This window comes from Populus trichocarpa, chromosome 12 (assembly GCF_000002775.5).
Source record: "Populus trichocarpa isolate Nisqually-1 chromosome 12, P.trichocarpa_v4.1, whole genome shotgun sequence".
Lineage (NCBI taxonomy): Eukaryota > Viridiplantae > Streptophyta > Magnoliopsida > Malpighiales > Salicaceae > Populus > Populus trichocarpa.
The window spans coordinates 14,423,143-14,439,608 of NC_037296.2; the positions used below are offsets into that span (position 1 = coordinate 14,423,143).

General features: G+C 34.4%; 1 protein-coding gene across 1 annotated transcript; it reads left to right on the forward strand.

Annotated features, from left to right (window-relative positions):
• Positions 1-11,317: 11,317 nt before the first annotated feature.
• Positions 11,318-15,331, forward strand: LOC7482180 (LRR receptor-like serine/threonine-protein kinase GSO1). The gene is made up of 4 exons (XM_002318838.4): positions 11,318-11,972; positions 12,661-12,921; positions 13,039-13,905; positions 14,532-15,331. Exons 1-4 carry the CDS (start codon positions 11,549-11,551, stop codon positions 15,011-15,013), a joined length of 2,034 nt encoding a protein of 677 aa, XP_002318874.3. The 5' UTR covers positions 11,318-11,548; the 3' UTR covers positions 15,014-15,331.
• Positions 15,332-16,466: the final 1,135 nt, after the last annotated feature.

Sequence of the window (16,466 nt, forward strand, 5' to 3'; positions counted from 1 at the left end):
AAGTACCCGAAGGATCCAACGAGGTACTGTAATGAGACAACAGATGCAAGGAGAAGAAGAGTTCCCAGATGAAGCTCAGAGCAGAGACTGTGTGAAAAGTTGTACAACAGGAAGTCTCTTGTGCTCTTGATAAAGGCAACAAGCGAGGACCTTTCCAATGCATGCAAGGATGGAAAGATGAGTTGTTGCAGAAGCACCTAATTAAGGGGGTGCGACCGCCGATGAAAGGCGAAGACACCAAAGAGAGTTGGTGTGGGTGGAGCTATCAAGCAGAAAGGCATAGAAGTTCCAAACATAGAAAATGAGATGGAGGATTGCGAAGAGTGCACCGCAACTCTCTCTTTCTATGTGATCAGTGGCAGTGATCTCTCCCAAGTCCACATGGTGGTAGAGAATCTTGGAGCCACTGGAGACATCCCCGATGAAGGAGGATGTGACCGCTTCATAACGGACGGAGACACCTCAGGCAGAAGGTGTGTGGGCCATAAAACGAGCCCAAGTACAAACCGCCACATGACGATGAGCGGAGACACCTCAGGCAGAAGGTGTGTGGGCCATGAAACTAGCCCAAGTAGAAACTGCCGCATGACGACAGGCAGAGACACCTCAGGAGAAGGTGTGCGGACCATGATATGAGTCCAAGTTCAGACCGTCTCATGACGACAGGCGGAGACACCTCAACTAGAAGGTGTGTGGGCCATAAAACGAGCCCAAGTACAAACCGCCACATGACGATGAGCGGAGACACCTCAGGCAGAAGGTGTGTGGGCCATGAAACTAGCCCAAGTAGAAACCGCCGCATGACGACAGGCAGAGACACCTCAGGAGAAGGTGTGCGGACCATGATATGAGTCCAAGTTCAGACCGTCTCATGACGACAGGCGGAGACACCTCAACTAGAAGGTGTGTGGGCCATAAAACGAGCCCAAGTACAAACCGCCACATGACGATGAGCGGAGACACCTCAGGCAGAAGGTGTGTGGGCCATGAAACTAGCCCAAGTAGAAACCGCCGCATGACGACAGGCAGAGACACCTCAGGAGAAGGTGTGCGGACCATGATATGAGTCCAAGTTCAGACCGTCTCATGACGACAGGCGGAGACACCTCAACTAGAAGGTGTGTGGGCCATAAAACGAGCCCAAGTACAAACCGCCACATGACGATGAGCGGAGACACCTCAGGCAGAAGGTGTGTGGGCCATGAAACTAGCCCAAATTCAGACCGTCTCATGACGACAGGCGGAGACACCTCGGATGGAAGGTGTGAGGACCATGATATGAGTCCAAGTTCAGACCGTCTCATGACGACAGGCAGAGACACCTCAGGAGAAGGTGTGCGGACCATGATATGAGTCCAAGTTCAGACCGTCTCATGACGACAGGCGGAGACACCTCGGATGGAAGGTGTGAGGACCATGATATGAGTCCAATTTCGGACCGCCCCATGACAAAGGGCGAAGACACCTCAGGAGAAGGTGTGAGGGCCATGATAGGAGCCCAATTTCAGAACGCCCCAGAGCCAATGTGATGGCTGGATATAAGTGGACAAGTGTATAGCCAATGAAGAGGCTATGATGAGTATGAAGACAAATGCAAGATTGACTTTCATGGATATTACCCCCATGCTAAAGATCAATGAGCTAGAAGACATTTGCCTTGGACAATAAGTGGATGGCTTGTGGAGCATTAAGACGCGACTGCTATGAAGAAGCAGAGGGCATGCGCAGGTTTTGGGAACAAGTTGACTCTTGTCAAGGTGGTGAGCTCAGTAATGACATTGTAATACTCAGAGTATGAAGATAGAGATGGATCAACCTTTAATGGGCTGTCCCCATGGTTAAAAGGGAGAGCCACCTGGACTCTTGAGACTAAGAGCGGGAGACTCACGGAGAAGTAAGGCGTGGTTCCTAGGGAGGAACAAAGGGCAGACGCAACTCCGGGATGAGTAGACTCTTGGAAGAGTGGTGAGCTTGTGATCACATTAAAATACTCAATGACTGTCGCACTTGGAAATATCCGTTTGAGGGGGTGTTGTAAGCCTTGGTGTAAGGCTTGATAAATCATTCCGGGCCAAGCATGGTTGATATGCTTGAAGGGGGATGTTCCAGAGACAAGCGTTAAACACTCTTCAGATGAGATATGACAAACCATCTGGTTGAAGTGATCCTTTGGAGTGAGCAAAGGGGTGCTTGGATGACTCTGGTGATTAAAAGGTTTGGCAAGTACCTGGAAACTTGGCCAAAGACGCTCTCAGAATGGTAAGCTTGGAAGAGCTGCAGAATGCAAGCATGTGCTGAAGAAGCAAGAAGACAATTGCCCACATGAATGGCAAAGGGGGTGATTGTTGGGTTGTTGCCATTGCATGTGCAGCAAATGGTTGGCACCAACCATTGACTATTGGCAGCCACCATTGTTGAATGAGCTGGAGACGGTGGCCACCATTATTGACCAAAGAACAAGTGGAGCTGCCATGGATGCCTATAAATAGAGGCATATGTTAGAGAGCAAAATGAGAGAGTTAAGAGAAGGAAATTAGAGCCAAAGGTGTGAGAGATGTAGGAGAGAGTGGGCTGCCAAGGCAGCCAGCAGTAGCTGCCATTGCAGCACTGAAAAGAGAGAAATAGAGTGAGGTTGAGAGTTGCCAAAGAGGGGATAATTCCTCCTCCTCTATTGTTGTAAATCTTGTTCTCTCCCTATATAATGCAATGGCTTCTCCCGTGGATGTAGACAGTTTGCCGAACCACGTTAAATATTGTGTCAGTGTGCTTTACCTCCTATGAGCAAACATCAGTACATCACCGGTCGGAATTCCCTACAATATAAAGTGAAGTTAAAAAATAATCAAACCGTGGATTACAACTAGATAGATTGTGCAACCCCATGGATTCCAATCTTAAAAAAATTATCCCAAAGTGTTCGTCTTTGAAAGAGGAATCAATCAATTTTTTCCTTATAGGTCAAGAGAGAGATGACTGTAAAGAACAAGTGTATGATCAAATTCTACAAAAATGGAGAATCACTATACATGCATTTTGAACAAAGATTGGTCACATTCTAGAGTGTTTGCTTTTATATATAAAAAAACTAACACTTGTCAAATCAATATTTAACACTCGTGTGGGGTGCTAATATGATGACCACTGAAGGCTTACATAGTCGTTAACTTCAGGGGCTGTGGGATTAGTCGAGGTGCGCGCAAGCTGACCCAGACACCCACGTTAATAATAATAAAAATATTTAACACCCGCGGTGTAGTTCAATTAGTCAAATCCTATGTTTGCTCCCTAAAGATCACAAGTTCGAGTTCCACAAATCTAAGGGTCACTAGAAGCTTACATTGTCGCTAACTTCAGGGTCCGCAGGATTAGTCGAGGTGCGCACAAGCTGACTCGAATATCCAAATTAATAAAAAAAAATTATTTAACTAACTAGCACATCATAAATAATATTTGAAAACATAACATAGCTTTTATAGATTGAGTTGTTGGGAAAAACACAACCCATAAAAACTTCATTATTCCTAACAATATAATTGATGCAGACAGAAGCACAACAAAAAGCAACAAGTATGAAAAGACAAAAATAAAAAGATTAAAATAGAGTTAAAACACAAAAAAAAATCTTAAAATCTTATTTCATGAAATATTAATCTGATAAAGTCTATTTTTATGTAAGGTTTGCAAGTCTATAGATATGAAATCAACCTTGTAAAGTATAAAAACTCAAGATTAAAATTAAGAAAGTCAACAACGTAACTTGTTAAGTCTTTTTTATTCTATTTGTAACAATGTAATTTAAAAAATTTGAAGTGATTATTTATTTCAAAAAGCACATTCTTTATATTTTAAAAAAATTGGTGCGTCACTAAAAAACCTCCACGTTCTCGCAACTATCGAAACTCATCCTTTTGTTGGCACATTGCTTGCAGAAACTCTCTGGTACACGTGGTCGTGCTGCAGGTCGCAAAATGTCATGCAGAAGAAGACTTGCACATGTTATCATTGTGATGTCAGGAGGCCATTAATTCACAGACGCGAACAAGGTATGTAAACCATGACAAAAGAGCTACTAATTAAACAGTAGTGGATTATGTAATTGTACCTTGCTGTGTGGTGCCCTAGTTTCCACCATGTAAAATGATGTAGTTGTGTCGAAAAAGCAAGTATTTGAGTGGTCTTTTCTGCCATATATGGTCCAACTTTCATCTGCAAAATCTTCCTTTTCCCCCTCTATCATGTGATTTTCTTTGGATTCTTCCTTTCCACTGGTTTTTTTACTTGTCTTTTACAGCATAAAGTTTGTGCCTGGCTTTCTATACATGGTTGTGAGATCGATCATGTGATCAGCTTCTTCACTTCTTCGCGAGGCAGGCAGAATCTAGCTATTCCTTGAAGCATCTAGCATATGGAAAGCACCATTCTGCATCAGTACTGGAAACCACTTTTTATGGGGTTTTTTTTTTTAATAGCACTGGCTAATTAAATTATTTCTTTAGCACTGGCTAAATCTTACGAGTTGTGTTATTCTCAGTAGCATAACTCATTGACTTGTGCTGTTTCTTCGATTATTTTTTGAGCTTTGCTTTGGTCTATACTATATAATTTTTGGTACGGGAACAGAACAAGGTTTTGTCTTTTAGTTTTGTCTGAGACTAAAAGCTAGTGCACTGTTATAAAACCTATCGTCAATTCAGTGATCCGTTCACTTAGGGCTTGGCTCGTGCATGCATGATTAGTGAAAATTGCAGTTTTTATCGCAGCAACGTTGTTTTTCGGGGTTTTTTCTAAGCTCGAGTTAATCTACTTCATCTATAACTTAAATAATGAGCGGAGTCGATCTCAAATCGAATTTTATAACCATGGTCAATAGCCCCTTGCCATATTTTTATTGCTGAAGCACCAGCTGATGATCTTCAAGTTATTACGTTCTTCGCACTTTCAAAAATACATCGATTCTTTTACTTAGTTTTGTACCAAAGGCTGAAAAGCACAAGCTGTATATGTGACAGTTCATACGTGAACAGGTATCGTGGAAGGTATATTAACCTTAACTATGCATTATTCCATGACATGAATGTGGATTGCTACGCAATCACAAACTGTTCTCCATAGTTTCACCTCACAGGAAAGTTCTAATTGGTTGCTTTCTCAACAAATTACAAAATCTACAGCCCCAAAAATGCTCCGCAGAAAATTTGATAGAAAAAGAAAAAGAAAAAAAAGTTACAAAACATCGAACAGAAAAAAGCAGCTCAAGAAACCAAGAAATTAATAAGATATGCCTGAAGAGGGTCTAAGAACAAGAAAAATAGCATTGAGACAGAGGTGGCAGTACTCCCACGTGGCGGAGCCAGAAATTTTTAAATGAGGGGACAAATTACTAATAAATATTTGATATTATATGCTATATATATATATATATATATATATTATATAGAAATTAATTTGAAATACATGTACCAACTCAAGTCAAGCAAAATTAATTTAAGAATACTTTTAAAATGAAAAAAACTTATATTATAATTATTTTTTTCGAGATTTTATATTTTAAAACTGCTTCATAATAATTTTATTTTTAATTCATTAAAAATATATTTCTCAATATATACTACAAACTTTCATTTATCTATTTCTAAATCTTCCAAAGACTAGGAAAGTTGTTGACAACAATTCTATGCTGACATATGGTACATAACATCTAAAATCATAGTTTAAAAGAATTTTTAAAAATTGATATTGTTCTTACTGACTTGTTGTTTTGTACAAGTAGATTAAATATAATTATTAAATGTTTTTTTTAATTTATCTATTATATCCCTAATTTTTTTAGTTGTCTTGTACTTCATTTTTAATCATTATTAAATTCAATATCATCATTTTTCATATGAAATTCATAACAAAACTTATCAATTCATCAAAACTCATTTCAATTCATATCCATTAGCATATAATATTACCCATACACATATTAATTCAACAAACCCATAAATTATTATAAACCCTAACATTTTTAATAACTAATTTTTGGAGATGTAGACCCAGTATTTTTGGAGCTTCCATATCTGGTTGACCTATCAGGAAGAGATGAAGTGAAATTCAAAAAATTTTTTTGTTAAAAATTAATTTTTTTTAATATGTTTTAGATTGTTTTGATGCGCTGATCTTAAAAATAATTTTTTAAAAATAAAAAAAATCATTTTAATGCATTTCGGCACAAAAAAACACTTTGAAAAGCAATCACAATCACACTCCTATACAAGTAAAGTCTCTAACAGCACAAGTATAAAAAATATAACTGTTGGGCAAGCCAACTCTTTTCTCAAACCCATCAACTGCCTTATTCTATATATATATATATAATTCTCTTTATTAAAAACAGATAAGAGAAAGGAATCGGGGGAAGGGGGGGCAATTGCCCCCTCTTGCCTCTACGTGGCTTCGCCACTGCCCACGTATATATGACAATTAGCAGACACAGTAATAATAAATTAATATTAATAAAAAAAAACATAGTTATGATATCAAATCTGGATATATAATTAAGGCTGGATCACAAGTTCAAGTAATGTTATATTATTTTGAAAAGAAAAAACATAATTATGAGATCAGATCCGGATATATAAAAGCTAGGCTTGAGTCACAGTGAATTCAAATTATGTTTTTTTAAAAAAAAAATGATATTATTTTGATATATAAAAAATAAAAAATAATTTATAATTAAATTAGATCTAGGGCAAGTTCTACGTCGGTGAGTTATTAAATTGGCTTGCGGATTGGATTTTATAAATATATTAAAAAATACTCCCCAGTACAATAAAAATAAAAATAGTTTTTGAACTTCTAGTAATTACTTAAGGAGTCATCCATGAAAAGAATGTAAATTTAAAGTGCGAGAGAGTAATTAATGGTCTTGTAAGTTATTCATTCTATATATTTTAAAGAAAAAACAAATAGAAATACAAGATAAAAATAATAAATAAATATATTTATATTATTTTTTATTAGTTATAAATTTTATTTTCTATTCTTTTTTGTCTATTTTTTATTTTATTTTAAGATAGACTTAAAGAGTCAGAGCACCACAAAAATTTAAACATTGAGCACCCGTGGGTTATATTTCAATGTTTTTTTTTTTAATTTCAAGCCAGTTAAATTGAGGGTGCACTACTGCTTACTACAGGCTTGTGCTTACAGGATTATGATTTTTTGAATTTAAACTGGTTTTGCCTTGGGAGGTTGAAATACGTTGATTATTTCAAGATAGTAGTGTGCCCGTTTGGTATTCACTCGCAGCTATATATAATATCATTTGGTTAAGAAAAAAAAAGTGTTTTATGATGGTAGGACCCTAAAAACAAAGATGGTGCTGCAGGTTTTGTAAAAGCAGTATTTTGCTGCTTCCTCGTGAGGAAGAAACCACAACAATGGAGTCATGTTATATGAACAGTTTTTTTATTATTATTTTAAAAAACCAGTGCGAGTGAATACTCGCACTGTTCATGTGAAAAATTTAATTTTTTTTTCCTGAACAACTAGTGCAGTTAATTGATTTCACTTGTATTATTCATGTGAACAATCATTTTTTTTTAAAAAAAAAATTAGTTTAAGGTGAATTAAATTTACGCGTACTGTAATCTCAATTTTATTCCTGATAATATTGTATCTAATTTTATTGCACGCTTAAAAAATCATGGAAACTGTAGTTCTTGTCGAATGAATTTTGTACATAATGAAATTGTAAATTTTTTTAAAAAAAATTGAGTTTTACTCGAAAAACTAGTATTTAATATTATTTAATAACACTACATAAATTAGAAGGATATCGCATGATGACATGGCATTTATGGAATTTGATCGCAATTCCAATTATGTTCTTGCCGGGTCCGACCCAGTTAAAAAAAAATTCAGTTTTTATTTTTATTTTAATTGTGTTTTATTCAAAAAATTAGAAGGAAATCCCTTGATGACGTAACAAAAAAATCAGTTTTTGTTGTTGCGCGCTTAAGAAACTATGGAAAATATAGTCCTTGTTGGATAGATTTCGTATGTGATGACATTGCATATAGTTTAATGGAATAATAAAAAATATTTGATATCAATATTATTTATTTCATAATATAATAACAGTAGTTAAATCTATAATATTTAAATTAAAAATTATTAATATTAATATATATATATATATATATATATTTTTTAATTATTTTATAACCTCGATTTGAAAATTATTTTTTTAACCAAACACTTTAAACTACTTTTTGTTCAACCTCAATTTCAACCACATTTTTAATCAAATATATATTTTTCCAAACCAACCTCAACTAAAAAAATACTTTTTATAAAATAATTTTTTTAAAACCACAACCACAACAATTTGTTTTTTTAATTTCAAGCCAGTTAAATTGAGGGTGCACTACTGCTTACTATAGGCTTGTGCTTACAGGATTATGATTTTTTGAATTTAAACTGGTTTTGCCTTGGGAGGTTGAACTACGTTGACTATTTCAAGACAGCAGGTAGTCTATTACCATGAGCATGAACAGTACGGTAACTGACAACTCATAAATTACCACGTGGCACCATTACTTTTACATCCCCACTTCTTCTCGGTCATAACATGTGGTTGCTTCGTTACTGAGATTTATATCATCATTACGTTCAATGTAATTAGTTGAAGTTTCTATAAACTCGAATATTTATATTAATAAAATAAAAAAATAAATTTGTTGAGGATAATTTAAGTTATCAAAATTTAGATTTGTTTCTTAATAATTACAATATAAATTTTTTTAGGGTTATTAAAAATTTATATAATTATTAATTTTAAAATTTATAAAATTAATTAAGATACATATGATATAAATATTCATATTAATTAAAAAAATAAAAAATAAAGAAAAAGATAGATCTCTTGACTGTCAAATCAGGAGGTTGCATGCCAACTTAGGCTTGGTAGCATCTCATAATTTTGCTCATCCAATAAATTTCAAATTTCGAATCTTATCTTTATCAAATATGGCACGATTACACGTCTGATCATAGTTATTATTAAGAATATCTCTCTAGCTTCCACTTCAAAAATATTTTCTATAAACAGTATTATTAAACTGATATAGTACACTTTGATAATTTAAAACCTATCCGAATTTAAATTTGTTATTGCACCAATTAATGCTGTGATTTTTAAAAATAATATTGATCTTTTAAGATTAATTTTATTTTATATTTTAAAATAATTTTAATATGTTGATAAAAAATATGTTTGATTATAAAAATTAAAATAATTGTATAAAATAAAATTATCTATATATGAACAATTTTAAAATAAATTTTCTGTCTTTTCAAAATATAAAATATAAGAAGAGATGTCATGTCTGTCTCTAGCATCTCATTCTTTTCGAGACAACAGCCAATGAGTAATTATTATTAGACAACTATTTTTTAATATTTCATTAATTAGGAGACATATTTTCTTTGGGAAGATTAACTGATTACGAACATTTTCACATGCATGCTAATCATTTCCATTATTTTTCTTCTTTCATGCGTGTTAATCACTCTCAATAATTATGTTATTACTGTTTGCACTCTTGCAATTTGATTGTCAAGTGCCTCTTGCTAATCACACCATATATGCTTCTTACGAGAAGAATTGAAAACGGATAAAAGATTATTAGTTTATATATATGTTATTTTTTAAAATAATTTGTTATTTGAAAATATATTAAAATAATTTATTTGTTTTAGATTTTATTTTTATTTTCAACATCAATATACCAAAACATCAACAAAAAAAAAAACTTTTCTTTTCCTTGGATTGCTACTCAACCTTGAGTTGAAGAAAAAAAAATTGATACAAACAGAGACATGTGAATATCTAAATCAGGTAACAGTCATTATTCCAACCATAGTTTTGAAATACGGTCCGGCTCGACGGGTCGACCTGGAATTCGAGGCTGGAACCGGGCCGGATTAAAGAAAAAATAGGAGAAGGAAAAACCCGGTGTGACCCAGTTGACCTGGTTAAAAATCCAGTTGTAACCCATTGACTTTCGTTTTTTTTTTACTAAAATGGCGTCGTTTTGATTTTAAAAAAATTGACCCGGGTGACCCGATGACTCGGTCAAAACCCGAAACTCGGACCTTGAACTAGACCGGGTCTGAAAACTATGATCCTGTCACAAGGAACTCCATTAAGAGTCACAAAAATCAATTTTTTAATCAATGTTATTAAATCCATTTGACCTATAACCTATCTCATACAAACTAGAGGTTAAGAGGTTGGATTCAAAACATGGTATTTTAAAAATAAAAAAAATTAAAACAAATATTAATTTGATTTAAAAAAAATCAAAACAAATCTCATTTGAGTTTCAACAAAATTAAGCTAAACCATAAAATCGATCAAGTTTGTTTAGGTTAACTCCTACTCGGTTTATATAACATGAAATTAAGCACAGATTATGTTTTTAATATACAGTGAGAGGTCACTAGATTATTCCACCGGGCCAACTAAAATAAATTTAATTTATGTTTATAAACATTCTCTCTAAAACATAAATTCAATTGAAATATTCAAATAAAAACAAATGGAAAATCAGCAACTGTGATACACACAACTCTAGCTCTAGATCTAAAGGGTTAAAAGATGAAACATCATAATATTGTTTTTCTTTTTTTATGTGAATTGCTTTTTTTGATTTCATAAAACTATGTTTATATTTTTCAAAGAAAACTTCTATTACTGTCTATTACTCTCTTCCCAATCATGCCAATTTCTCCGTGACCAGCAGGAAGGAAAGAGAGACAAGTCAATGTTTGTTTGGTGTTATAAAAATATTTTTTAAAAAAATTAAAAAAATAATTTTTTTATTTTTAAATCATTTTAATATGTTAATATAAAAATTATTATTTTAATATATTTTTAAATAAAAAATATTTTTAAATATTTAAAAAAAAATTAAAAAAATAAATTTTTTTAATTTTTAAATTATTTTGATGCATTAATATAAAAAATATTATTTTAATATATTTTTAAATAAAAAATACTTTTAAAAATAATTATAACTATAATTTCAAACACACCCCAATGAAACAGCTGTTGCCAATCACCAATACAATCTCTCGCTCCAAACGAACTAGAATGCAACTGAGCCTCCATAAGACACCATACTCATTCAAGAAATCCAACTAATCAGACGGTCAGAAATCAAAATCACATTTAAGATTTCCTCTTTTTCGAGTCTTCCCATACAGGACACACTTCCAATGAGCATGGACATATACCCCCGTCACCTTTGTCTCTTCCTCGCCACGCCCAAGACACTGAAACAGAATAGCTTAAAAGGCTTAAATGCCAAAGAGAATTTGTGTATGTGAGAAAGAAAGAGAGAGAGGGGTCACTTTTGCTTTTCTGCAGTGTAAAAACAAGCACAAACAGTCAAAATAAAGAAACAGAAGAAAGTGAGGTTTGAGAACCAGACCAATGGTCCAAAACCCTTGTTAAAGAGGGTCATCCTCCAACATTTTGAGCTAAAAAAACCAAGAAATGGGTTTTGCTGTTTTTCTCTTAGCTTTCTTTCTTTTCCTGTCAAGAACAAAATGGGTTCTTGCAAATACTGAGATTAGAGCACTCATGGATATGAAAGATGCTCTAGACCCAGAAGCCAGGTACCTGAGTTCATGGAACATTAATGGTAGCCCATGTGATGGTTCATTTGAAGGTGTTGCTTGCAATGAGAATGGTCAAGTGGCTAATATTTCATTGCAAGGAAAAGGGCTTAACGGGAAGGTGTCCCCTGCTATTACTGGGTTAAAGTATTTGACTGGTTTGTACTTGCATTACAACTCTTTGTATGGAGAGATACCAAGAGAAATAGCTAACCTAACCGCGCTAAGTGATTTGTACTTGAATGTGAATAATCTGTCCGGGGAGATTCCTCCTGAGATTGGAAACATGGCCAATTTGCAAGGTTGGTTTGCTTATTTTTGAGGAAAAATTTGAGCTTTATCATGTATGCAGCTAGTTTGATTTTCTTTGAAAAGCCTTCTTTGAAAAATTTTGAAAGTTATTTGCTATGATCTGTTCCTAATTGTCATTATCTCCTTACAATGATCTGTTTCATTACTATCTGTCTCTTTCTATGATATGGATTTTCTTTGCCTTTCACTGAAAATAGGTAGTTCATAAGGTTTTTAAGGTGTTTCAAGAAACATAAAAAAAGAAGAAGATAGATTGATAGACAATAATGCCTCTTAATTTTTCCTCATACAGCTATGTGTGAAATGCTCTTTTATTTTTTGGAAATCAAAACCTTGTGAACTTAGGATTCAAATGTGTGTGTTCAAATTTCTAAATTTCTGATTTAGAGATTATTTACTTGAAAAGTTCCATTTTTTATTTCCCTTTTTCTATAACTTCCAAAACTGGAACTCCTCCCTTACATTAATGCTCTTCTGCAAGTTCACTCATGTGGGTTCCTGAACAGTTTGAACATATTCCTTGATTATGTGCTGGATTCAGCAGCTATGCTTTAACAAGTTTCTCTTAGCAAAGAATCAAAACTTGCTGATCGTTTTTATACTGTCTTGTATTGGATAATGATCTTTTGTCTTATCAATTGTGTTGTGCTTATCCATGCTTTTGTGTTGTCTTTGTAGTTTTGCAGCTTTGTTATAACCAGTTCACTGGAAGTATACCTTCTGAGCTGGGGTCCCTGGAGAGGCTTAGTGTTCTTGCTTTGCAGTCAAATCATCTCACTGGAGCAATCCCTGCGAGTTTAGGGGATTTGGGGATGTTAATGAGGCTAGATTTGAGCTACAATCACTTCTTTGGTTCAGTTCCAACAAAAGTAGCAGATGCTCCTCTGCTTGAATTTCTAGATATCCGAAATAACTCACTCTCTGGCAATGTACCTCTAGGTATTGGTTTTTATCAATCAGATTGTGTCTTTTCTTTTCTTTTCTGGTTATTGACTAGTTTGATTTGTTGGAAATGACCTAATCTGATTCAATGTTGTGTTTAACTGTTTGATGCAGCTCTTAAGAGATTGGATGATGGATTCTTGTATGAAAACAACTTGGGATTATGTGGAGCTGGGTTTATGTCTCTGAAAGCTTGCAATGCATCGGGTCTTATGCCAGGCAGACCTGAACCCTATGGAACAAAAGTAAATGGCCTGCCAAGAGAGATCCCAGAAACAGCAAATTTGCGGTTGCCTTGCAACCAAAGTCAGTGTTCGAACCAGTCCAAGGCCCATCACGCATCAGCTGCTGTTGTTACATTTGTTGTGACTATTTTACTGGCAGCCATAGGAATTCTGACATTTATTCAGTATCGCCGCCGGAAACAGAAGCTTGCTAGCTCATTTGAAATTTCTGATAGCCGCCTTAGTACTGACCAGGCAAAGGGGGTATACAGGAAGAATGGCTCTCCTCTAATCAGTCTTGAGTATCCTAATGGATGGGACCCTTTGGCTGATGGCAGGAATTTAAGTGGGAACGCACAGGATGTCTTCCAGAGCTTCAGGTTCAACTTGGAAGAGGTGGAGACAGCCACACAGTACTTTTCCAAGGTGAATTTGTTAGGTAAGATTAACTTTTCTGCAACCTACAGAGGAATTTTAAGAGATGGATCCACGGTTGCCATTAAAAGCATTAGTAAAAGCAGCTGCAAGTCGGAGGAAGCTGAGTTCTTGAAGGGGTTGAATACTTTGACATCACTGAGGCATGAGAATTTAGTGAGCTTGAGAGGATTCTGCTGTTCAAGGGGCCGAGGGGAGTGCTTTCTCATTTATGATTTTGTTCCCAATGGTAATTTGCTGAGATATCTTGATGTGAAGGATGGGGATGGCCATGTGCTTGAATGGTCCACCAGAGTTTCAATTGTCAGGGGTATTGCCAGAGGTCAGTTTTCCCTTGTGATTATCTGTATTTCTGAATCTTTTTCTGTCACTTTTGAAGGTTTGAAGTTTCAAACGTTTGAGAAATCATGGAAAGGATTATTAAACTATACTAGGCTGGTTATGAAGGATAATGAAAATGGCTTATGAAGATTCTAGGAAGAACAGACCAAAGATTTGCTATATTTCATTTTACTTCAGTTTCTAATCCCTTCTGGTCCCTTGCGCATTGCCAGTGCATTTTATAGTCAAAATTAATGAGTTAGTATTGGAGGAATTTATCTGCACATGATATTTTTGCTCATTGTGCGGGCGGCCACCCTCAGGGACCGGGAAACCCACCAGAAGAAATTATTTACTTTATCTTCTGTCTGAAGGTAATACCAAGCTAGGACAGATTAGGTCGGATGAGATCTGGAAGCCAATGACTGCGTTCTGTCTCCATGAGCTAAGAAGGCTTGAATATTGTCCAGAAACTGTATAATTCTCTCGCTATAGGTGCTATCTTGTCATATAACAGATTTTACGGAATAGAAAAATGGTGCTGAATTCTGTTTATGATATTTAAAGTTCATATTGGATTTTTTGATGGAGATTTTATTTTGATCCTGTTTTTCATTACATGAACAGGTGTAGCATATTTGCATGGGTACAACGCAAACAAACCTTCTCTGATCCACCAAAACATTACTGCTGAAAAGGTCCTCATCGACCAGCGATGCAATCCGTTGCTCGCGGATTCTGGCTTTCAGAACCTTCTTACGAATGACATTGTGTTCTCAGCACTCAAGACCAGTGCTGCCATGGGGTACCTAGCTCCTGAGTACACTACCACAGGCCGGTTCACAGACAAAAGTGACGTGTATGCATTTGGAGTAATCGTTTTCCAAGTTCTCTCAGGGAAGCAAAAGGTGAGTAACTTGGTGCGTCTGGGAGCAGATGCATGCAGATTCCAAGATTATATTGACCCCAATCTCCACGGCCGATTCTTTGAATACGAAGCAGCTAAGCTTGCAAGAATTGCTTGGCTTTGCACTCTCGAGTCTCCTATGGAAAGACCATCTATGGAAGCAGTTGTTCATGAACTAGGTAGCTGCAGTAGCTGTCTCTAGTTTCCATGAGTGTTTTCTTTTACCATTGCCTGGGAAGTTTTCAAATAGGAAATTGCAAGCTGAAAAATGGCTGTGGCATTAACCACTCACTGAACTTTTGTTCATTGTTTTATTGCTATATCCTCTTGCTGAGGACTAGCTAGCTTTGTCGCAAGTGTCATGGGATGGTGATTTTCTTGGAGACCAGAGATGGAAACCTCAATGAGGTCTTAAACGTAAATACATTGTTGTCAATTGCATCCCAATTCTATAAATTTCATCAATTAGGTCCCAAGTGTTTTCTACATTTCTCAATAGATATTTTTGTCCATTTTGTAATATGCATATTTTATTCACGAAGATGATGTTTATTGCAAGAGAATGTGATGGATGTTAGTATTTTCATTCCAATGACCATATTTAATGTGCTAAAATGGATTCAATTTGAAGAAAATTTGACGAAAATATTAATAGAAAGACAAGATTGTACGTGAACGATTTGAAAATTTTGTAATAAATATAAATAAATATAGATTTAAAACTCAATTTAGAATGAATATATAAAATAGCAAGCTATCTTCAAAGGACTAGATTGTGCCTTCTCCACAGCTAATCATCATTACACGCTCGGTGGCTCGGTGGTGTGCAATAATATATATATATATATATATATATATATATATATATATATATATATATATATATATATATTGTAGATAAAAAAGTTTGAAGGCTACATGAGACACAAAATAAAATATTTTAATCTATATCTATTTGATTTAATTTTTAAATAGTATTAACAATTGTTTTTAATATTTATCCATGTATATAGTTATTTTTTTTTTATTAAACATACAAAATTGTGAAAATTTTTCTTAGTGCTAGATTACATGCTAATAATACCTTCATAATATTTTTTTGTATTTAACTTTTTTTTATTTGGCTTGCAATATAACACAAGCCAACTAGTTAAACTTAAATTGAAAAACAAATTAAAATAAATTTGTATTTCTAATTTTATTGTTGTTTGCTAACAACACAATTGTAACTGAGTTAAAAAATTAAAATCAAAATATTGTGTCTAGAAAAGGGTGCAAATAAAAAATAAATTTGAGAATCATAATTGATTTCAATACACATAAATTTGTAGCATCCTCATTGACTTGATTTCAAACTATTTAGTAATTATCTATAGTTAATTATTTCCTCCAACATTTTAATCAACTTATTATAACAATAAAAACTGTGCAATGCTTCATTAATTACTTGTGTCAAGCAATCTTACAAATGCCAATATCAACGCTTTTTGTTCATTCTAATGGAATGATTCTAATCATTTTGAAGTGTTGAACTACTTTATAGTTTCGGTTCTGCAGATTGATTTGAAATTGAGCTCAAACCAAGTAAAAAAAATTATATTTAAGAGTTGACTCATGACCCCGATTAAAGTAAAAATTCACTTTTTAATTTATTT

What these genes read in the sequence shown, in the direction of transcription:
- LOC7482180 (XM_002318838.4), top strand. Translation starts at nt 11,549, where the DNA reads ATGGGTTTTGCTGTTTTTCTCTTAGCTTTCTTTCTTTTCCTGTCAAGA. An exon ending in AAACATGGCCAATTTGCAAG is followed by an intron (nt 11,973 to 12,660) that starts GTTGGTTTGCTT and finishes TTGTCTTTGTAG; the next exon opens with TTTTGCAGCTTTGTTATAAC. An exon ending in TGTCAGGGGTATTGCCAGAG is followed by an intron (nt 13,906 to 14,531) that starts GTCAGTTTTCCC and finishes TTACATGAACAG; the next exon opens with GTGTAGCATATTTGCATGGG.